We start from the raw sequence: 24,534 nt of genomic DNA on the forward strand, positions 1-24,534 counted from the left end.
TTTATCCTCACAGTACCCCTGTGAGGTAGGGAAGTGCTATTATCCCCAATTTACCCATTGGGATATGACACACAGAGAGACTGAATGCCTTGCCCATGGCCAGGCACGAAGTCTGTTGTGGAGTGGAGAACTTAACCCAGTTGAGTCCCAGGCTAGCGCCCTCAACACTAGACTCAGTGTCCGAGTCAGAAGCCACTTGTGCATCTCCTCTAAAGGAAAATCTGTGCTGCTGGGTCCCCATATCGCCACTGGGGTGAGGGGAAGAGGGACACAACACCACCAATTCCTTGTCATAGAATTATAGAAGTGTAAGACTAGGAAGGGACCTCAATAGTTCAGTCCCCTGCACTTAAGGCAGGAATAAGTAATAACTAAACCATTCCTGACAGGTGTTTGTCTAACCCAGTAGTTCTCAACCCGCGGCCCGCACGCCACTTGTGGCCCAATCAGCACACAGCTGTGGTCCATGTGACATCCTCAGGGCCATACAGGTAGTTTATATATTGTGTGGATGCAGCCCACATAACACATAGAGTGCTGCATATGCGGCCCACAATGGTAAATAAGTTCAGAACCACTGGTCTCACCTGTTCTTGACCTCCAAAGACAGACATTCCTCAACCTCCCTCAGCAATTTGTTCCTGTGCTTAACTACCCTGACAGGAAGCTTTTCGCAATGTCCAACCTAAACCTCCCTTGCCTCAATTTAAGCCCATTGCTTCTTGTCCTATCCTCAAGGTTAAGGAGAACAACTTTTCACCCTCCTCCTTGTAACCACCTTTTATATACTTGAAAACTTATCATGCCCCTTCAGTCTTGTCTTCTCCAGACTACACAAACTCATATTTTTCAATCTTTCTTCATAGGTCATGTTTTTTAGACCTTTAATCATTTTTGTTGCTCTCCTCTGGACTTTCTCCAATATGTCCACATTTTTCCTGAAATGTGGCACCCAGAACTGGACACACCACTCCAGTTGAGGCCTAATCAGCACAGAGTAGAGTGGAAGAATTACTTCTTGTGTCTTGCTTACAACACCCCTGCTAACACATCCCAGAATGATGCTTTTTTTGCAACAGTGTTACACTGTTGACTCATATTTAGCTTGTGATCCACTATGACCCCCAGATCCCTATCTGCAGTACTTCTTCCTAAGCAGACATTTCCCATTTTGTATGTGTGCAACTGATTGTTCCTTCCTAAATGGAGTACTTTGCATTTGTCCTTATTGAATTTCATCCTATTTACTTCAGACCATTTCTCCACTTTGTCCAGATCATTTTGAATTTTAATCGTATCCTCCAAAGCACTTGCAACCCCTCCGAGGTTAGTATTGTCCACAAACTTTATAAGTGTACTCTCTCTGCCATTATCTAAATCATTGATGAAGATATTGAACAGAACTGGACCAAGGACCGATCCCTGCAGGACCCCACTCAATATGCCCTTGCAGCATGACTGTGAACCTTGATAACTCCTCTCTAGGAATGGTTTCAGAGTAGCAGCCGTGTTAGTCTGTATTCGCAAAAAGAAAAGGAGTACTTGTGGTACCTTAGAGACGAACATTTATTTGAGCATAAGCTTTCATGAGCTGTAGCTCACGAAAGCTTATGCTCAAATAAATTTGTTAGTCTCTAAGGTGCCACAAGTACTCCTTTTCTCTCTAGGAATGGTTTTCGTGCCAGTTATGCACCCACCTTATTATAGCTCCATCTAGGCTATATTTCCCTAGTTTGTTTATGAGAATGTCATGTGAGACAGTATCAAAAATCCTACTAAAGTCAAGATATACCACATATACCACTTTCCCCCATCCACAAGGCTTGTTACTCTGTCAAAGAAAACTATTATATTGGTTTGATACGATTTGTTCTTGCCAAATCCATACTGACTGCTATTTAGTTATCTTCTAGGTGTTTGCAAATTCATTGCTTAATTATCTGCTCCATTATCTTGCTGGGTACTGAAGTTAAGATGACTGATCTGTAATTCCCCAGGTTGTCCTTATTCCTGTTTTTATAGATTGGCACTATATTTGCCATCTTTTAGCTCTCTGGAATTTCTCCCATCTTCCATGAGTGTTCAAAGATAATCGCTAATGTCTCTGATATCTCCTCAGGCAGCTCCTTGAGTATTCTAGGATGTATTTCATCAGGTCTTGCTGACATGAAAACATCTAACTTGTCTAAGTAATTTTTCACTTGTTCTTTTCCTATTTTAGCCTCAGATCATACCTCATTTTCACTGGCATTCACTGTGTTAGAAGTCCAATTGCTACTAACCTTTCTGGTGAAAACTGAAACAAAAAAAGCATTTAGCACTTCCACCATTTCCATTTTTTTTGTTGTTATCTTCCCCCCTCATTCCTCACTCTTTCCCCTGTCCTTGGTCTTCCTCTTGCTTCTAATGTATTTGTAGAATGTTTTCTTGTTATCCTTTATGTCTCTACCTATTTTAATCTAATTTTGTGCCGTGGTTCTTCTAATGTTATCCCTACATGCTTGTGTTGTGTGTTTTGTTTTGTTTTTTATTCATCCTTTTTAATTTGACTGAGTTTCCACTTTTTGTAGGACTCCTTTTTGATTTTGAGACTAATGAAGTTGTCCTGGTTAAGCCAGGATGGGCTCTTGCCACACTTCCTATCTTTCCTATGCAGTGGGATAGTTTGCTCTTGTGCCCTAAGTAATGTCTCTCTGAAAAATTGTCAACTCTCTCAAACTGTTTTTCCCTTAGACTTGTTTCCCATGGGATCCTACCTACCAACTCTCAGAGTTTGCTAAAGTCTGTCTTCTTGAAATCCATTATCTTTATTCTGCTGTTTTCCCTCCTACCATTCCTTAGGGCTTGGCTACACTTGCGAGTTAGAGCGCATTAAAGCAGCCCTGGGTGCCCTAGCTCACTACCTGTCGACACTAGCAAGGCAGATAGAGCACTCTGACTTTACGGGTACAGCGCTGCTGGTACTCCATCTCGGCGAGAAGATTAACACTTGCTGTGTAGTGGCTGAAACGCCCGGGCGTCAGTGTGAATGAGGTGTTGCATTACTGCGCTCTGATCAGCCTCCGGAAACATCCCATAATCCCCTTAAGTCAAGTGGCCACTCTTGTCGTTGTTTTGAACTCGCCTAGGAATGCAGATATGCCCTTTGAAAGCTCCGTTTCTGACAGCCAGCTCCAAGACAAAGCAAGCTGTTACTGTGGAATGCTGTCTGTGTTAGAGAGAGAGAGAGAGAGAGAGGCGGGGAGGAGGGGGCAGTCTGCTGCTGTCTGAACTTATGAGACAGCACGCTGACATGGTTTCAGCCCCCCAAAAGCCCACTCTCTCTCCCCCCACATACACACAACACACTCCCTGTCACACTCCACCCCACCCCCATTGGAAAAGCACGTTGCAGTCAATTGCATGCTGGGATAGCTGCCCATAATGCAATGCTCCCAATGCCGCTGCAAGTGCTGCAAAAGTGGCCACGTCAGTGTGCTTGAAGCTGTCAGTGTGGACAGATTGCAGCGCTTTCCCTACTGCACTCTACAAAGGCTGGTTTAACTCAAAGCGCTCTACATCTGGAAGTGTAGCCATACCCTTAGAATCATAAACTCTATTATTTCATGATCACTTTCACCCAAGCTGCCTTCCACTTTCAAATTCTCAGCCAGTTCTTCCCTATTTGTCAAAATCAAATCTAGATCAGCCTATCCTTGGTAGCTTCCTCCACCTTCTGAAATAAAAAATTCTCCCTTCCCTTTGGGAAGACAGATAAATAATAAATACAGATAGATTTTATGCAAGAATCTATCTTTGGAAATGTGTCAGACTTCCACAGGCTGTTTCAAAATAGCCAGGGAAGAACTCCAGGATCTCCAAAATGATCTCAATCTTGGGCACGTCTAAATGACAACAGTAAAAGAAAAGGTGTCTCCCTATACACATTTTTTGCATGGCTGCCTATGGGCCTGCTTGGGGACACTGTTTCCATTCAGGTACATTTCTGCTCTTGTCTCTATTTGCTGCATTCTGTATTTCCTGCATTCTGTACACACAGGACGATGTAATGCAGCATCACCAAATAATATAGAGAACTGCAACATCAGTCTCTCAAATGGGTGATCTCCCCCTAAGTCTGGTGCATTCACATGTGGTTCAGTGTTGTTGATTTTCAACTTCTTGAGCTCAGGCAGTTTGACTGCTCACATACGAGGACCTTCAGGAATCGTTGTATAACACTCCACAGAGTGGAGAGATGACAAGAGTTGGCATGTGCTGAGCGTGAGGAAGGTTACCAGGGGAGAGTGGAGGTTGTATCACTTTCTTACTGTACTCATTGCATTGACAAGACCTGTACAGAGCATAGGAGGCCTAATGGTGGTCTCAAGAATTTAATTATTACTGCAGAATCTTGAAGCAGTGGGGAACCACCCAACCATACTTATGCAGCCCAACTGCGCTGTACAGTTATGGAGGCAACTTCAGCAGATGTGGAGGGGGAAACCCCTCCCTAATGGGTGGCCAATTAATTCATCCGCACCCCTACACAGAGGCAGAATGATTCCTGCTCCCTGGTGGTTGTGCACCCTAAGATATCAGCAAGGCACTGCAAATTTATAGCGCCATGATGTGTGTGATAGTGGGTTCGTTTCTTCTTTCTTCCCACAGCCTCCAAAGGAACTTAAAAAAGGGATGTTCTCCCCTAATGCAGCCCTTTCAGCTGACAGCACTGAAAGGGAGCTGGCAGCCAGAGGAGGTGATGAGGCGGAGAAGTAGAAGGATATTACAAAACAAAAGAAAAAGAAAAATATTTTAGAATACAGAGATCTTAGTCCCATCCTCCATACCACAGCAGGTGGCTGTGTGATACTGCAGCCCAAGTAATGGAGAGGAACCGGGATATTGGGAGCTCATTAGAGAGGCAAAAAGTTGATTTATGTGAGCTCCTCTTCCCTTCCCAAACACTTCCCCAACTTGCTTCTATGAAGAAGGAGTGAGATTCCTGCACTGACCCAACTGTTGTGGGATAAATCCCAGTTTATATGGCAGTGAGGGGTCACCCCATCCATCGCTTCTGCATAACCAGCCCTAAGGATCTGGTCCCACAGAAATAGCTGGCATCCTTTTACAAGCCTATTTTAGTGGTCATGCAGGGTATGTCTGCACTCCAAATGAAAAATGTGATTGTAGCACATGTAAGCATACCTGTGGTAGCTTTAAGCTAGCTAGAGCATGGATAACAGTGAAGTGTAGATATGTTGGCATGGCCTTCAGCATGGGTTAGCAACAAGAGTACATACCCAGACTCCCTGAAGGGCTTCTACTTGGGTTTTTGGCACAGGCTTCAGCACGGTCTAGCAACCCAAGTATTTTGTTGTTTATACTTCCTGAAATTTCAGGTTTTTATGGATTAAGAAGCAATTACACTGTATAGGTTTGGGGTCTTGCTTGGGTCTATACTTTTACAAAACTTTCCTTTGTTTTATTCTATATATCCTTTATTCTGGTGAAATTTCTAAAAATGTAAACTTACATTGCTTTTTTTAAAATTAGACTTTGAATAAAGAACTGAGAGCCTTGAGTTAGGTGGGAGAATAACTGATTCCAGGAGTGAAAGTAATTTAAGGGACTTACCGGTACGCAGGGCGGACAGGATCCTGAGCAAGGTGGGGGGATGGCTCAACCAGAACGGGCGGGGCATGGGGTGGAAGGGGCGGGGCTGGGGCCAGACTCCCCTAGCCTGTCCTTCAGCATGGCCCAGTAGTGATTTAAAGGGCCCGGGGCTCCCGGCCACTGCCACCAGCGCTACCCCAGGGCTCCAGCAGCGATTTAAAGGTCCACAACCTGGGGCCCTTTAAATTGCTGCTGAGCCCTGAGGCTCCCAGCTCCTGCTGCTACCCCAGGACTCCGGCCACGATTTAAAGGGTGCTATGCACTGGCATGGAGGATAAATCATAGTCAGAAAATCTGAATCTACTAGAAGGGAGGTAGACAGATACTTTCTTCTTTTTTTTTTCTCCTGAATTGAGTGTTTCCATCTTGAACAGTCAACACAGCAACAGACCAGCACAAGTGTGTTGCTATTGCAATCCTTCATGGGCTCTTGCCTACTTAAAAAGAGTACCAGCCTAGAGGTATCCTGCTTAAGTGGCAATAGCTTGTCCCAGGCTCCAGTCCAACCAACTTATTTTTTTATTTATATGTAAATAAAAAGTTTGCACAGTGAGCTGTGCTAAAATTTGTGAAAGAACCCTGAGGCTCATTTATGTGAGCTGCACTCTTTGAATAAGGGCAATTTTGCATTGCAAGATCAGTCTTTGAATGCAAAATGTAAGTCCAGTTCATCTAAATAAGTCCCAATGTGTTTTTAACTAATTTAAGAACAGCTGATTGTACAAATTACTGATAGAGGGGAATCACTTTGCTCACCATGTAGCCAACTTGGGGGTTAAGGGCAGCTGACTAATAGCACACAGCAACACAACCCTAGCGTATCGAACAGGAAGTACAGCAGAGGCTACAGAGTAACAGCCGTGTTAGTCTGTATTCGCAAAAAGAAAAGGAGTACTTGTGGCACCTTAGAGACTAACCAATTTATTTGAGCATGAGCTTTCGTGAGCTACAGCTCACTTCATCGGATGCATACTGTGGAAATTGCAGAAGACATTATTATATACACAGACACCATGAAACAATACCTCCTCCCACCCCACTCTCCTGCTGATAATAGCTTATCTAAAGTGATCATCAAGGTGGGCCATTTCCAGTACAAATCCAGGTTTTCTCACCCTCCGCCCCCCCACAGACAAACTCACTCTCTTGCTGGTAATAGCCCATCCAAAGTGACCACTCTCTTCACCATGTGTATGATAATCAAGGTGGGCCATTTCCTGCAGAAATCCAGGTTCTCTCACCCCCTCACCCCCCTCCAAAAGCCACACACACAAACTCACTCTCCTGCTGGTAATAGCCCATCCAAAGTGACCACTCTCCTCACAACGTGCATGAAAATCAAGGTGGGCCATTTCCAGCACAAATACAGGCTCTCTCACCCCCCCACCCCCATACACACACAAACTCACTCTCCCGCCGGCAATAGCCCATCCAAAGTGACCACTCTCTCCTTACAACGTGCATGAAAATCAAGGTCGGCCATCTCCAGCACAAATCCAGGTTTTCTCGCCCCCCCCCCCCACACAAACTCACTCTCCTGCTGGCAATAGCTCATCCAAACTGACCACTCTCCCCACAATGTGCATGACAATCAAGGTGGGCCACTTCCAGCATAAATCCAAGTTTAACCAGAAGGCCGGGGGGGGGGGGGGGGGAGGAAAAAACAAGGGGAAATAGGTTACCTTGCATAATGACTTAGCCACTCCCAGTCTCTATTTAAGCCTAAATTAATAGTATCCAATTTGCAAATGAATTCCAATTCAGCAGTTTCTCGCTGGACTCTGGATTTGAAGTTTTTTTGTTGTAAGATAGCGACCTTCATGTCTCTGACTGCGTGACCAGAGAGATTGAAGTGTTCTCCGACTGGCTTATGAATGTTATAATTCTTGACATCTGATTTGTGTCCATTTATTCTTTTACGTAGAGACTGTCCAGTTTGACCAATGTACATGGCAGAGGGGCATTGCTGGCACACGATGGCCTATATCACATTGGTGGATGTGCAGGTGAACAAGCCTCTGATAGTGTGGCTGATGTGGTTAAGCCCTATGATGGTGTCCCCTGAATAGATATGCGGACAGAGTTGGCAATGGGCTTTGTTGCAAGGATAGGTTCCTGGGTTAGTGGTTCTGGTGTGTGGTTGCTGGTGAGTATTTGCTTCAGGTTGGGGGGCTGTCTGTAAGCAAGGACTGGCCTGTCTCCCAAGATCTGTGAGAGTGATGGGTCGTCCTTCAGGATAGGTTGTAGATCCTTGATGATGTGTTGGAGAGGTTTTAGTTGGGGGCTGAAGGTGATGGCTAGTGGCGTTCTGTTATTTTCTTTGTTAGGCCTGTCCTGTAGTAGGTGACTTCTGGGTACTCTTCTGGCTCTGTCAATCTGTTTCTTCACTTCCGCAGGTGGGTATTGTAGTTGTAAGAATGCTTGACAGAGATCTTGTAGGTGTTTGTCTCTGTCTGAGGGGTTGGAGCAAATGCGGTTGTATCGCAGAGCTTGGCTGTAGACGATGGATCGTGTGGTGTGGTCAGGGTGAAAGCTGGAGGCATGTAGGTAGGAATAGTGGTCAGTAGGTTTCCGGTATAGGGTGGTGTCTATGTGACCATTGTTTATTATTACAACAAAAAAACTTCAAATCCAGAGTCCAGCGAGAAACTGCTGAATTGGAATTCATTTGCAAATTGGATACTATTAATTTAGGCTTAAATAGAGACTGGGAGTGGCTAAGTCATTATGCAAGGTAGCCTATTTCCCCTTGTTTTTTCCTACCCCCCCGCCCCCGGCCTTCTGGTTAAACTTGGATTTATGCTGGAAGTGGCCCACCTTGATTGTCATGCACATTGTGGGGAGAGTGGTCAGTTTGGATGAGCTATTGCCAGCAGGAGAGTGAGTTTGGGGGGGGGGGCGAGAAAACCTGGATTTGTGCTGGAGATGGCCCACCTTGATTTTCATGCACGTTGTAAGGAGAGAGTGGTCACTTTGGATGGGCTATTGCCGGCGGGAGAGTGAGTTTGTGTGTGTGGTTTTTGGAGGGGGGTGAGGGGGTGAGAGAACCTGGATTTCTGCAGGAAATGGCCCACCTTGATTATCATACACATTGTGAAGAGAGTGGTCACTTTGGATGGGCTATTACCAGCAAGAGAGTGAGTTTGTCTGTGGGGGGGCGGAGGGTGAGAAAACCTGGATTTGTGCTGGAAATGGCCCACCTTGATGATCACTTTAGATAAGCTATTACCAGCAGGAGAGTGGGGTGGGAGGAGGTATTGTTTCATGGTGTCTGTGTATATAATAATGTCTTCTGCAATTTCCATAGTATGCATCCGATGAAGTGAGCTGTAGCTCACGAAAGCTCATGCTCAAATAAATTGGTTAGTCTCTAAGGTGCCACAAGTACTCCTTTTCTTTTAGCAGAGGCTACGCCACTGAAAATACAGGGGGAGTTTAGGCTGGTCGTGGCTTGAGATCGAATTATGGTAGACCTAACACTCAAACTCTAATTAATAAACAGCGTGAAAAGAACCGCTCTGGTACCAGTCAGAGTGGGGATTGTCACTGACTCGCTAGCGTCACCTCCCCACGGGACTCAGCCTCCAGTTGTGACATTTTAAACGAATGGCCCTTTGTAAGTTAAATATTAAACGTCTGGTTTAAACAAACAGCCAGGCCCAGGATAAGCCCCGAGCCCCAGGGAGAGGCCAGACCGGACTAGTAAACAGGCGGGGGGGTTTTGGGGAGGCCGGGCCCAGCCGGGGAATCGGAACACGGCGCAGTTACAGAATTAAACCCAAGACACCAGCTGGGCCAGGCAAACTGACCCCTGCAATGAGAGGGGGGAGCCCCTCAAAACCCTTCCCCATCCCACCCCGCTGCAGGCTCAGGACGCCGGGGACACTGGGCGCTACACCCGCCCCCCACCCCATACCCCTTGGCCCGGGGGCACCCGCAGCTTGGCCCGATTCTGTACCGGGGCCGCCCGCAACTCCCATCGCTGTGGCCCGAGGACCTCCCTCCCGGCCGCCCCCGGCCGAGCGCTCGTTCACCTGCCAGCTGGAGCAGGCCGCCGAGACCCAGGAGCAGCAGCCACCGCTGCCCAGCGGAGCCCCCTGCCCACGCCATGGCCCGCGGCCGACCCAGCCCGGGGGCGGCGGTCGCTCTGCTCCGTCTGCCCCGGGCCTGAGCGCCGTGCGTCTGGATGGCAAAGGGACGTTGTTTCCCTTTTACTTTCTCTCTCTGGTATCCTTGGCCCCAAGAAGGGCGCGGTGCACGAAGCCTGGATCGCAGCTGGCACGCCGCATGGCGTGTACTTTGTACAAGGAAACACCAGTCATTTTCTGGCTTTGCGTTTGTGTGACCCCCCCACGCAAGCACTAAAAGCTGGGACTTCCTTGTTTTTAAAAGCACTGACCCACCAGCTTCCACCTCCCCACCCCATGGCCCAAAGCCCTACCCCGACAAAAGTGTAATGCCTGGCAGAAAGAGTCACCCAAAGAGAAATGAAGGAATTTTGTAGCTGCTAGGCTACTGATAGCCTCTCTCTGCGAGACGAAAAATAGTCCAAAACTAGAGAAATGGCTCAAAAAATGTGGGAGGTTGTTATGGAAAAATAATGCACCAGTTTAGTTACCATTTATTCAATACTCAAAGTACACCCACCTGCAAAAAAACCCCAAAACCCAGCACACCTGTCCATTATTCTTGAATATTAACATTCCATAGACTCACTGGTTTGAGAAATATGTGTAAATCGGAAATTTCAGCTCCATTTGGTGCAATCACCAGCAACAACATGTCCTGGGTAGTGTGAGGAGAATGGTGGTTGCACCCAGTTAGGGGGAGAAATCTGATGATTATATTCCTGTATAAGGTTTCTCTAAACAAAGCTCACTGTGGTGGTGATTATCATTTGTCCCTGATATTTACATGGCAATGATTTGTAAATAGATTAATTACTACTGTTAGTCTTAGAATTTTTACCAAAGCCAAGATGCATGGCAATTATTTAAAAATGTCCTGTTTATAATACCTATCACTTAGTGCACCCCTAGATTGCTGGAGGAAGACAGAAGCATCAGCCCTGTAGCTAAGGGGAGGCACACATGAGAGGTCACTGCCCCCCTGGAAATCTCTTTCCCCATCTCTCCTGTAGAAATAAGATGTGTTCCAGTTTTTTTCCCTCAGTTTCCTCAGATGAATGATTGTAGTCCTAAGGCCCAGAGTTGTAGTCACAATTCCAGTAGCCCACGAAGGGTGTGTTATTGACTGTGTTTCAGCTAAGTGAGTGTGGTGACTGCATTATGTTGCTGCTATAATAAAAGACACCGGTAAGAAAGCGTGTACAGAAACTGCATCTGCAGGGAAGCATCCAAAGTATATGAAGCAGAAAGGGGGGACATAGGGCTCTGTGCTGGAGTTTCTACAACCAGACCCTGCCTACCAGTTTGGAGGGGGGAGAGGAGAGGGCAGAGTTCCTTTCGAACTGAGAGAGAGGAGAAAGGTCCTTTTGGAGTGTGTAAGAGAGCATGGATGGGCTGATTAGAACTGGAATGCTCCTGTAGCATCCAGAAGAAACCTTAGATGAGCTGTCCACTGTCTGTGACATAACTGCAGTCAAAGAGAACCCCCTAGATTGGCTGGCAACAGGATTGTGAGTACCATTTCTATTAAAGCTGAAAAGGCCTTTTGTTTTCTTGTAGGATGTATGCACAGCCTGGCGATGCTGGTGGAATGGGAGCTGCTATGGACTTTAGCAAATCTGGATTTTGCAATTGGAAAATTTTCTTAATCAAACAAGAAAACCGCTTAATCCACTTGAATGCAGTGGCTGATTGAAGAAACGCTACAGAGTTGGGGGTCTTTTGTTTTGTTTTTGTTTTGATATTTCTTCATTTGTGACACTTAGCGTCTAGACACCCCAAAGGGAGTTCTGGGGTCTGAATCCCAAAGAATGTGCAATTGAATCAACTGGTTGTATACAATATTACTGTGTTTAAATATGTCAAGCAAGGTCTCATATGAAAACCTGTAATGTGATGAACCTGTTAATTATTATAAGATACGTATACAAACTGTGGTTATGAGTTTATGTATTTGTGTATATAAACCTGTGCTCATAATTTGTGCTGCAGCATTCAGCTACACCTCATTGCAGGGAGGTGAAACAATCAGACACACAGGGCCACTTCCCCAGCCAGACAAGACTAGCTCTAAGTACTTAGCATTGTACAATCCAGAAATGAGAAGGGTGGACCATGAAAATTAATGGGAAAGCATTGAAGCAACTTGAAACTGAAAAGAAAACCTTAGTCAAAAAAAAAAAAGGAGGGAATTCCCCCCCCACACACACACACACCCTGAATAACCATGAGTCACCATGCCGAGAGAGAGAGAGAAATCTTTTAAAAACAGGCTCCTCGGCACCTATAAAAAATCCCGTATCATGAGGAAAGCTCCAAAACTTGATGTGAAGATCCAACATACAAAATATTTACTAAATATTTATTCAGGTTATTCATTTGGTCAATAACTGAATTATTAATTTGATTATGATATTTATTTTACCATAACTTTGTTTTAGAGTTGCCACAATTGTTGCTTTGATCTTACCCTCACAAATTGAAAGAAAGAGGTACTATTTAAAAACCTTGGCAAAATACTGATAGTCCACTCAGCCACAAAAAACCCATCCCATTTGAATTGTGTTTCTTTTCACTGTTAATAAGTCTGATAGACATGCCTGCGTTTGTAAACACAGCGCTCGTAGCCTGTCTACACTAGCACTTTAAAGCGCTTAGACTTGCTGCGCTCACGGGGGTGCTATAAAACGTAAGTGTAGACAAGCCTTCAGACTCACTGCCACGGGGTGCAGCATAGACATACATTTAGTTCTCTCAGCCCTTATAGGCTATGTCTACACTTCATTGTAAATCTGGGTCAGTGGGATCCAGGCTTGTGGCCCTGGTGCTTCCAAACCCATACTTGAGCATTCACACTGCATTGTAAACCTGTATTTACAATTTCTGGACTCAGGTCTCATTGCCATGCTAACGTGTCCATACTGCACTATGCAGACTGTCTGATTTGGTTCCATGGCTTGAGCTGTGTCCATATTGCAAAATGACAGGGCTTGGATCCAAGTCACAATGGGACTCGGGCTCTGACCTATCCCTCAGTAGAACTTGGATCCAGAGTGCTTGCTGACCCAAATCAGACCAATTTGTGTGTGGACGGCATGGGGACTTGGGCTCAAACCTGAGTCAGAGCCCATGCTTAGGATATGTCTACATTGTAAAAATAAACCCTCAGCAGCGAGTCAACTGACAGGCTCTGGGGCTTGTGCTACAGGGCTAAAATTAGCCATGTGGACATTCAGACTCAGTCTGGAATTTGGGCTCCAAGACCCTCTCCAATGGCTGCATTAGGCACCTGCATTCCATGTAATTGCAGGGGACCACCTGACATGGTGACTCAACTTACTTGTCCATGGTGACAAAGAAGACTACAGTGGAGCCAGAACCTGTCCTACCTGTGCAGAGGATGCCAGTTTTGTTGAGAAAAATGGTGTGCTCCATACACTGTGACCTCACACATACAATACATGGGAGACCACGCTGTTCAGAGGATGCCATTTTGCTCAACAAAATGGCGTCCTCCAGAGAGGTAGGGGCCCCAGAATTGAACTTTGCACGGAGCCCCCATGGAACAAACGCTGCCCCCTCGGCCAGAGCCCAGGCTCCAGCCACAGCCCAAACACCTGCGCTGCTATTTTTAGACCCATAGCACAAGCCCTAAGAGCCCGAGTCAGTTGGCCCTGGCTCTGAGACTTACTGTCATGAGTCTGTTTTCACAGTGTACAGGTACCCATAAGGTGCAGGGTAAACATACCATTTGACATCCAGGAGTTCATCAAGCTCTCACCTAGCCTCATTAGTCCCCACCCCACCTTCTCAGGTTGGGAGGCAACGGATTATGGCACAGGCAGGGCTGGTCCCAATGCCCTTTACAGAAGCAATCACCACCTGGTAATATCCCATCACATAGAAAAATGAGATTAACGTATCCCTAAACAAAAAGCTTATGACTATGATTTGTACACTTGTTAAAATGTCAGAAATAACCCATTCTAAAACATTAGAAACACTACTTATTCTTATAATGTTGTTTGCTACAGGCCCAGCATAGTGCTATTCCCAGATCAGCCCAGAGCCAAGGCTTTCTAGAGAGGACCATGGGAATTGTAGGCTGTAGCAAGGCATTCTGGGAAGGAGTGCCTGGAAAGGAGCCTTCCCTCAGAGCAGTAAGAGACAGCAGGCTTGTCTCGTGGGTTTTTCCAGGTTGGACTCTAAAAGCTTGGGCCACAACTAAAGTGATAGTGTGTGCCAAAAGAGAGGAGAATAGGGCTGGTGGGTCTTATTTTTGTTTGTGGACTGGAGGGGCTTTGTTTGGCAAGTGCTTTTGAGATGAAGAAGGTGCCTTGTGGACTGAAGCAGGGCTTGTGGAAAGCCGAGGGTTAGCATCTGCTTCCTTTCAGGGTTCAGGGTTTCCAGCACAGGGAGGTGGCTTGATTTGCTGGATTCTTGTGACCAGGCTGGCTGTTTGTTATTGGAACTTTGCTACCTCAGAAGGGTGAAGCTCAGTTTGATTTAAGGGCTAAACCACTGCTACAGAAAATGGAAACTGAGGCAGGAGCTGCATCACCAGAGGCGGAGGTAAGAGCTCTGTAACAATACTGTTACATATTTACATATTTTAGACATATAAAGACCCTCACTGTTACTATCCAGACTGCAATCTAAGTGAACGTTGAAGAGAATGTAAATGTATTTCCAAGTGTCCAAAGAATTTTCACATTGACTTCAATATTTGTGCAGCACTAAATGTTTTACAGTGAGAAGACAAAGTCCTTGCTCGGAAACACTTTCAGTAAAAATAACAAATATGCACCCTGAGGAAAAAATTAACCTAGAAATATTATAGTGTGGTAACAAAAGAAAATGCTCCTTTTTAAAAAATACAAACTGCTTTAAAAATTGCTGATTAAATTCCTTTTGTGAAATTCAGCTTATTTTCAATGTTATTTTCCAACCCTCTGTTTTACTGCAGCTGGGCAGCTATCATAAATCTGCATGTTTCTTCTTGGTATAGGCAGAAGCCATATATACCCTTGTAAACATTCACTGTCTACTACCTGTCATTGTTATAGTTTGTGTTTTACAGTAATTTAATACAGTCAAATTGCAAATGACCTGATAAGTCACTGTCTTCCATTTCTTGGTGTATAAATTACATTTGTATATTTTTTAGTGAGAATGTTGGATGATGTGTTGTATGGAGAAGAGAGAGGTGTTTTGGGCCCAGGAGAGACAGAGTTGTTTCAAAACCCTTCTTCACTTATGCAGCATTAAACAATTAATTGTGGTTCTGGGTTTGCATCTGTTACTGCAGACAAACTCCCATTGCAACATCCAGCTAATAAATACATTTTAATAGCTTATTAATTGCACATGTTAAAGCATTTGAAACTTAAAAAGTAACACTTGAATTTTAACAACCTCCCTTATTTCTTTTATGGTTGCTGTATGGTGTCTTTTATATTATTATTTGTGTTGCTAGGACCCTCAGTCATGGACCAGGAGCCCATTGTGCTAGGCACTGTACAAACACAACAAAAAGAGAAATCTCTTGCTAGTCTATTGAGATTATACTAAATTTCTAAAAAAAGGGGGAAGAATCCATTATAAATACCCCAGAACTGTTGAGGTCTGTTCCTTTTCAGACAAAAACAAGAGACATTTGAGGAAAGCAAAATACAGAAATTGCAGCTTTTGTTCGTGTCTTTCCCACCTGCAAATTAGCTGATAGGAAGTTACAGGCACAACACAATCTTATTGTGACCTGCAAACTCTTCTGTGTATGTTAAGGTGTTGATTTTACCTTGCCTTTTCTTATTGCAGCAGTGTTGCAAAATCAAATGCCTTGTGTACTTAAGCCAAACTTTTAAGACAGAAAGCAAAAAAAGAGAAAGGAAAGAGACAAAATAAGGAAAAATGACACAACAGGGTGGCTGGGAAGGATAATAGTAACTCCAACCATCCATCTGGGTGCAGCTGAACCTAATGCAGATAGTGGTATTAGCTGGTGTGCTCTTCTTGTTCAGTCAGGACTCGGGCTAGTCAAAGAGTTTGTGTTTAAACTGTTCTTTAATGGAAAACTGGGTGTTTGACAAAACATTTTTCAGAGAAAGTCTTTGCTTTCTGTGGGAAAACTTAAGTTTTATTTATTTATAAATATATTGTCAAAAGAACATCTGAAAATCCAAATATTTTAGCAAAAAACCAAAATATTTAGATTCTGAAATGCCATCTTGTAGTTCAGGTGCTTTGTGTTCCCATTTTTCTCTCTGAGTCAAGTTCTCCAGCCATACTTAAATTCCCAGTATACACTGCTGCCATGAGAGTACCATAGTGCACTGCCTCCCCTCACCAGTGTAGTCCAACCAGTGGGCCTTGCCTATAGAGCAGCATGAGGCACCCGAACTGCAGCTCCCATAAAGCACTCTAGCAGCATTTCAGGATTGAAATATTTGGCCAAATCCCAAATATTTCAATTCTGGATTTTGGCCAAATATTTCATTTTTTTGACAAAAACATGATAGGGTTTTTTGGTCAACATTTTCCAGCAAAAGGCAGTGGGGAGGGAGGGAGAGAGAGGAATTCCAACCAGCTTTATTTGGGACCTCTGTCAGGATGAGGACCATGGAGGTCCAACAAATGGTAGATTCCTGGATCCCAGCTGAGATACGAACTTGAGATTTCTGCTGCCACCCTTCACGGGTGTATCAAATTTCTTTCCCTACTTTATCTCTGTCTGGGTCTGGATTTTGGGCAGAAGTTCAGGTCATTTTTTACTATATCTGAACCAGTTTTCCCATCACTAATTGTCCAGCATGTGTATGCTGTCTCATAATAACTGTCACTCTGGTTCGAAGTTTAAAAGGAACAGAATAACTGTTTGTTAAACCCTAGAAAGTCAGAGATAGAATTGCTGTTTGATGTCCACCTTCCTTGCTTTATGGCTCATCCAAACTTTAAAATGTATGTTTCTTCTAGTGGTCCATCTTCAGTATCAGCCTCACATTGGACCTTACATTCTTTATTCTGTTCTTTGGCTTTAAAAGTCACAGAGGAAATAAAACCACCCTCATACTCAGCATTTTCTATTCCTTCATCAATGGGATATTTTCCCTTAAACCAGGAAACACAGGTGTCACCTGTATTCCTTCCACATATAAAACAGTGAAGTGTCCCATCCTCTCCAGCCTTTAAGTTGCTGCTGTCTTCAGGGTGTTAGCTGTCTCTTGACTAGAGGGGCTATGGCAGTGATTCTCAACCTATTTACCATTGTGGGCCGCATCCAATACTACCCATATGGCCCTGAGGATGTCACATGGGCTGCAGGTTGAGAACCACTGGGCTAGGGCCTAAAAAAAAGATAGTTGTCATGAAACAGGATTATAAATAAACCTACACAATGATAAGGCCTCAGAAGCAGGGACCTTCATATTTGCTAAATGTTAGGATATGTTTTGCTGCTCAAGTTGTAATTTTTACATAGTCATATTTTTTTCTGTTCACATGTGACTGTTGCCTTTTAAGCTTACATAAATAAACAGGGGGTTAGGTCCCCAAAGCCCATATCTCATGGATGTGCTGGAGTCTGGGTCCATCCATGAGGAAGCCTTGCCCGGTCACGTTCCTTCTCTGGTCCCTGTGGGCCTCTCCAGCTGCCCTGCCTGCCATGGACCCCAAAATCCCCCACTGCTACCTTCAAGGGATTTCCAAAGCGTCAAGAGGCCTGATACAAAGTATTACTGATCAGTGTTAATTTTTGTGTTAGTTCTCAATACATTGATTTGATAGTGTAACAAGGCACAGCCTCTCCAACCATGCCCCTTCCAAGCAAATGAATCCCTGATCCCACAGAGAGACCTTCAAGGGCATGGAAGAGGGAATGATTGCCTTCTCTCACTTCTCCGAGTAGGCTTTCCATCCCTGTGTCTGAAGAGGAAATGAGAGCGAGTAGGGCCATTGTTTTGAGATGGGGGCTCTGCAGATTAAATCAGAACCACACAAAGCCATCAACAAGTATTATACCTAAAACTGAGATAAAGTCAGCAGGGCTGTCCTGACCCATATGCAAACTATGCAGCTATGTAGGGTACCAGGAAATTTGGGGCACCAAATTGCCCCAAATTTCCTGGTGCCCTGTGCAGCGACATGCTGCTCCAGTGGCCAGCCCAATCCCCCGGCTAGCTGAGCCGTACAGGAAAGCTGCTCCTGCCCATGCTCCGCCTCTTCCCCAAAGCCCCTGCCCCCACTCTACCCCTCCCCCTGAGCTATGTCCCGGGGGAATGCACTGGGGTCGGGCGTGCCCTGCAGTCACCGGGCAGCAGGAAATGGAGCAATCTGGCCCCAACCCGCTCCGCTCTGCCAGCTCCCAGCTGCACCCCCGGTGAGTGCTGGGGGGCTGTTCCCCCCAACCCCCCAAATCCCAAGGCTGGGAGCCAGGGGAGCAGAGCGGGCTGGGGCCAGGTCACTCCACTTCCTGCCACCCTGTGAGTGCGGGGTCGGGCCTGCCCTGCAATCACCAGGCAGCAGGAAGTGGAGTGACCCAGCCTCAACCCGTTCTGCTCCACCGGCTTCTGCTGGGGGGCGGTTCCCCTCTGCCCCCCAAGCCTGTTCCTGCCCCCCCCGCAGAGGCCTGGGGCCAGCTCCCTCCTACTCACCAGCGGAGGCCTGGGGCTGCCTCCCCCACGGAGGCCTGGGGCTGTGTAGGTCAACAAAAGGTCTAGGGACAGCCCTGACAGAGTAGGTATTCGTTCATAGCTAGTTGTGAAATCTTTAAATGGGAAAGTAAATACCATTTTACCTGTAATATTAAGCATACATTTGTAATGGGGTAATTAACATATCAATGAGAGAGCACACAATGTAAAATTTGTACTACTTCATGGCATCCTTATCAGTATGTTCTCCTCCCCTGTTAGTCAATACAGCTCTGTGATTTCACTCTCAGAGCACATCTGACTGCAGCATACAAATAACTTGCTGTTTCATTTATCTTCTGAAACCTTTTAAACAACCCAGTTTTTAGCAGGACTATTTTGAGGTGTCACCTCTCAATTTTAGTGATTAAAAATATAACCTGACAAGCCCTTGTCTCTGCAAAGCTTTGGGATCTGTACTATAAGAAAGTGAAGATAGCTAATTCAGGGCATAGCACTGAGAGCAGAAGGTGGACTAGGGTTTGGAACTGAACTTCCCAAGGTAGTAAAACCTACCTTCATACTTGTATATAGATTCAAATATATTTAGTGCCAGATTCTGAGACCTTCTCTCATGTTAAGTAGTGTCTTACTCCACAAGCAGCATTGTTGAAATCAATGGGAATATTCAGAGAGCAAGGTACTACTCAACACGAGAAAGGGAAGTAGAATCTGATTTTAGGAATTAGCCAGTTCAGCTCACCTCTGAGTTTCAATTCAAAGGCTCTCTCTGTACAGGACTGACCTATCCCCAAGGAAACATACATAGCACTTTCAAAAGACAACCCTGGAAGCTTACATTCATTACTCTGCTAGATACTAAAAACCATGGACTGAACAGAGACATTGGATTTATGGCTTACTACAACAATCTGTAACCCAGTAACCCCTTCTTTTTGTCCTATGACTGCAGAGTTGTGAAGGGGACACTCTACCTTGAATGTCCCTTATAATATGTGCTAACTACTTATGCTAAACAATCTGTTCCACCTTTCATCTTGGCTGGGGGAACCTTTCCCAGCCCTGAAGAAGAGCTCCGAGTGGCTGGAAAGCTTGTCTCTCTCACCAACAGAAGTTGAAGTTATTTTTTCACCCGCCTTGTCTCTCAAATGTAATGCAAGCTGTCTTACCCAGCAGGACCTCTCCCACATGTGGCATTATTTCCTTAGGTTGCATCTCAATTTTTCTCCCATAGTCTTGGCACTAAGTATAGTTTAGTTTCTGTCTTACTGTTTTAAGTGAAGACTGGATATACAGGGACTCTATGTGTAAGACTAATTTGACTAATAAATTACAAAACTGCGCCAAAGACATTGCTGCTGCCAGGTTCAAAAGCCATCCTATATCCTTCCACACCTGGTCACTCCAACTCCCAGCGGAAAGCCCAGACCAGGTGGCAATGGGGCCACATAAAGAACCTGCAGAAAGTTTTGCTCTTGGTAAAAGCTAAAACGTTTTCCCCAGCCTCTTACTATACTTGCAAATGCAATACCCAGAAAAACACAGTTACCCAGTATCTCAGGCTCCTGCACAAGGGGAAGAGACTAAGCTTTTAGGCCCGGCCTGGGGCCCTCTTGATTAGCCCACAAAGAAGACCCATGTGGGAGCATGACAGGTGACTCCAAAGCACCTAGCACTGCCAAAAAGTCAGTGCTACAAGTCAGGAGGAGAGAAAGCCTTAGTGATCACCCCTTTGTCATCCACTCCAGTTTCATAGGCACAATTTGGTAAAAAGGAAACACCAGATGTCTTGCTTTGAGTTGTTTCAATTTAATCCAGTTAAAATCTAATCTATACAAAGGATGTGGGGGACATTTTTTTTCTACAAATATTGCACCGGAGGATATGAATTTTTACAACATTGACCAACCTACCCCTTTCCCTGCCCCCCATGCCCAACAATAAAATAAAATAAATGTGAAATTCAATGTTTACATCTTTTATAGCAGTGGTTCCCAGACTTGTTCCGCCACTTGTGTGGGGAAAGCCCTTGGTGGGCCGTGCTGGTTTGTTTACCTGCTGTGTCCACAGGTTCGGCCGATCGCGGCTCCCAGTGGCCGCAGTTCACTTCTCCAGGCCAATGGGAGCCGCTGGAAGCAGCGGCCAGTACGTCCCTCGGCCAGCGAACCTGCGGACGCGGCAGGTAAACAATCCGGCGCGGCCCACCAGGGGCTTTCCCTGCACAAGGGGCAAAACAAGTTTAAGAACCACTGTGATAAAGTAATGGAATGTGTGTCAAAACCAAGTTGCATTAAATTTTCTTTTAATGGCCTTTAAGACAAAATAAAACCACGTAAGCCTGAAAGTAGTGGTATCCATGACACTTCAGTCCCTGGTACAGCTTGGAAAATCTAGTAAGATGCCCATTATCACTTTCTGTTCCCTCATTTAGCTATAAACATCATTTTTATTCATACTTATGACCTTGAGAGGCTTCTGAGAAATCAGTACCGTAGTAACGAAATCTTCAGCTGAGATGCATGCCTGAAGTGGGCAATACGGGTTAGTCTTTCCATGCATGAGAAAGGAAACAGCAGAAATGAAAGTAACATGCTATAAGTAATTAAAGCTACAAACACTGCATTTATAAGCATTATTTCAAGCACCCTGCACAACATCATCTTAAGGCAGAGGGTTCCTGACAGAGGGAGAACCCATAGCGATGCATTTTTTTTTTATCCTGCTTTTACAAAAAAGACTTCAGTGAATTTAGTACTGGAGAAAGGTGCCAGATTGAGAGCTCTGGTGACTCCTAGAACAGGTGCTGCATGGGCAGCAGAAGGACAAGCTTTCCCACGTGCCCTGCTAATATGTCAAACCCTGACCTGAAGACTAGACTTTTGAGAGTAAGTTCAGTCTCCATGTCCATTCACTCTTTGACCTCTTTGCAGACAGCAAAGAAGGGAACCATTTAAGGTGGGCTTTTGTGCAACGTAGACAATTGTCCACTAGCAAGTTGGTTAATGTCACGAACATTTTAGGCCAGACAGGTTTGAGAGTGGTGGTAGCCGTGTTAGTCTGTATCAGCAAAAACAACGAGGAGTCCTTATTGCACCTCAGAGACTAAAAAATTAGGCCAGACAGTTATCAGTAGGTGACCTTTGACTAGAGCTGGATTTGATCCAACAATCCAAAGTCTGCCTGTTCCTTGTAAAAACGTGCTATATCTCATTTTTAAAAAAATCTATTTAAAGAGGTTAAATTGATAATACTGTATGAAAAGAAAACAGACAATGAGAACAGACCCACAGAAGTTGATCTGACAGTGTGCACTTCTTTCCTGGGAGCTCACCCTACTGGCTGGCATAGAGTGATGCAGCTGCAGTATAAAACTGTTGAGAGATTTTTGCATACAGAAAAATGGTGACCCACAACGAAGTGACAAAGGAAAACTTTGGCTTCCCCTGCATCAGGGCGGTCACAATAGCTGTGGCAGTCACAAAGGTAAGGAAGAGCCTACGTTCAGCACCTAGATACCACAATACTTTATTAATACCTCAGTGTTTGAGGGTTTGGAATAAATAATAAATGACTATAAACCTACATAATGCCCATCTTCCCATAAAGCACACAAATAAGACAGATTATTATCAATCAGAACAAAACTAAATAGATGTGCTTAGAATAGGCTGTGATCAGTGGTGTAGAGTTGGGCCATTCTACCCTTAAACGGGGCAGGGTGGGGGGGGAGGAATCTAATGTTTGACTAAAGCAGTTACTAAGCTTGGAGCATGTGTCTCATGGGGTGCAGGTGTGATTTGTGGCAAATCCAGTTTTATTTTGCATTTAAAAGATCTGTACTGCATTATATATAATACTGAATTATTGGGGATTGAAAACAACTTTGATGGCAAAAAGAAAAGGAGGACTTGTGGCACCTTAGAGACTAACAAATTTATTTGAGCATAAGCTTTCGTGAGCTACAGCTCACTTCATCGGATATGGCTGGAAGGATAAATTACTGAGAAAACTTTGATGTCAGAGACTTAACACAGAGAGAAGCTATTATTTGTATTGCAGTAGTGCCTAGGGACCTCAGACAAGGATTACAATTCCTTCATTCTGGGTGTTATGCAAATTTATGGCTGGACCAGCCTTCTCGCGGTAAAACCCATGTGGAGGAGGGAGCAAATCTCCCCAAGTTTCTCCTCATGGACTCCTCTTGAGCAGTGTGGCTGAACTCCCATCTCCCAAGAATCAGCTTACAAACCCAACACCAGGGCCATTCATTGGAGAAGGCCCTGTACTACATCTGGGGTCCCAGTGCTGCCTCCTTGTGTCCTGCCATGCTAGTATGACTCTACTGGACCTGGCTACAGCTGCCCCGAACCTCCTTTATGGGGGGATTCCTAGCAAGGGATTGGAACTGCAGAAAAGTAATCTGATCTGTGGACAAATAAATAAATCAAACTGATGTAAAAGTAACAAGGAAAGACCAAGGACCTGTTAATCTGAACAAAGGTTTAAAATGTTATACATCTTGAGCAAACCACGAAAGAGGTTCGGGGGGGAAGAAACCTACCACTGCTTGAACAGCGTCAATGCCAAGGAGGAAAGGAACTGTGGCCTACATACAATTAACAAGATGAAATGGAGAAAAAAATCAAAACTGATCATCAGGAAAATTATCCTGACAAGCAAGCTCTATTAGACCTTGTGGAATTGTTTCCCAAGGAAGAACATAAGTCCTTTAAAACTAGATTGGAGAGAGGGAATATGCTCCATCCTGCATGAAGAAGTCTGCATTAGCTATTCTCTAATGTCTAAGATGCTACAAAACAAATGTCTTGAAGTTCTTCTGTGGAAAAAAATACTGCTTGAACTACTTTGCAAATACCCATCTTTCTCTAGTTACCATGACACATGCTGGCATACATCTCTCCAGAACAGAGGCTTACTTTTATTTATTTAAAAGCTGACCCATTCCACATACTGACATTGTTGGCAGGCAGCTATAGAATGGGAAGGGATCTGAATGATCCCGATTGGAGGGAGGGATATGTTTATATAAAGTCAGAACCAGTTTTCTGCAAAGGGAAAACATTAATGTTAAAGGAATTGGGTTTGGACTTCAAGATACTTCCTTTAGGTCTGAAATACGAAATGGATCTTTTTCTACATCTTGGCAACATTCACAGGTAAATCAAATAATTTCTTGTAAAAGCTTGGGTTAGCTTGAAGAAACCAGCTTGGTACCAATACCAAAACTATACAGTCATGACATGTGCCTGTTTCAGGGAATTTCATAAAATTATATCGATTGTTGTAAAACGAATGAGCACTAACAATGGGAAACCAGAGAGACTCTAGCAGTCAGAATGTCTTGTCTGAAAAAAGCTGTTTGAAACATACTGTGGATTTTGAGAGGACGGTTTTACCACAGGAAGTAGGATAATATGCACAGAAAAAGACAGTCCTTTTTCTATTTCTCACAATATTTTTTCATCAACCGAAGAAAACCCTCGTTTTAATAGCATGCAAAATGTTGAGAGCAGCTAGAAGATAATGAAAGAAAGAGGGACAAGAATATAGTCTTAACAGCCACTCTGCAAGATGAGCACTCAGCTGCTACACTGGATTCATCTTAACAATGAGGATGGTTCAAATCAACACACCATAAGTACAGTATTCCGTTTTGAAGGCTTACAGCGAAGTTCATAGCTATCTGTAAACGTGAAAAGTATTCACTGTTCTAAAATTCTTTCCTGCAGTTACATTTTTAAAAGTGCTGATTTCTTGAAATTAATCAGAGCAGGTTTGTTTTTATTTTATTTTATTTTCTCAAAGGAGAAAAGCGTTGGCAGTACTGGAAACTGAAGACCTCCATTCCTGGGCCTAGTTTCCCCAAATTCTGCAGTTTAGTGCTTCTGGAAAGTGTTTCTATATGAAACAGGATTAGCTGGATCTCTAGTCCTGTTATCTGCTTCTCTAGAAAGTGAATTCCTGATTAATGCCTAACTATTGGTCATAAGGACTTCTGTGCTCCAGGGACTGAGCTGTTGGAGATTTGTTTACAGAAAGCGGAGAGATGCTGCTTTTTTGTTATTTCTTCCATTTCTCCCCTC

At 44.5% G+C, this 24,534-nt stretch overlaps 1 protein-coding gene across 1 annotated transcript in view; it reads right to left on the reverse strand.

Moving 5' to 3' along the window:
* The window catches only part of LOC141988365 (uncharacterized), a 39,997-nt gene extending 30,043 nt beyond the window's left edge, over positions 1-9,954 (reverse strand). The window contains exon 1 of the mRNA XM_074954146.1: positions 9,690-9,954. Within this exon, the coding sequence (XP_074810247.1) occupies positions 9,690-9,765 (76 nt within the window). The 5' untranslated portion in view covers positions 9,766-9,954. The remainder of the gene's footprint in view (positions 1-9,689) is intronic.
* Positions 9,955-24,534: the final 14,580 nt, after the last annotated feature.

This window comes from Natator depressus, chromosome 6 (genome assembly GCF_965152275.1).
Source record: "Natator depressus isolate rNatDep1 chromosome 6, rNatDep2.hap1, whole genome shotgun sequence".
Lineage (NCBI taxonomy): Eukaryota > Metazoa > Chordata > Testudines > Cheloniidae > Natator > Natator depressus.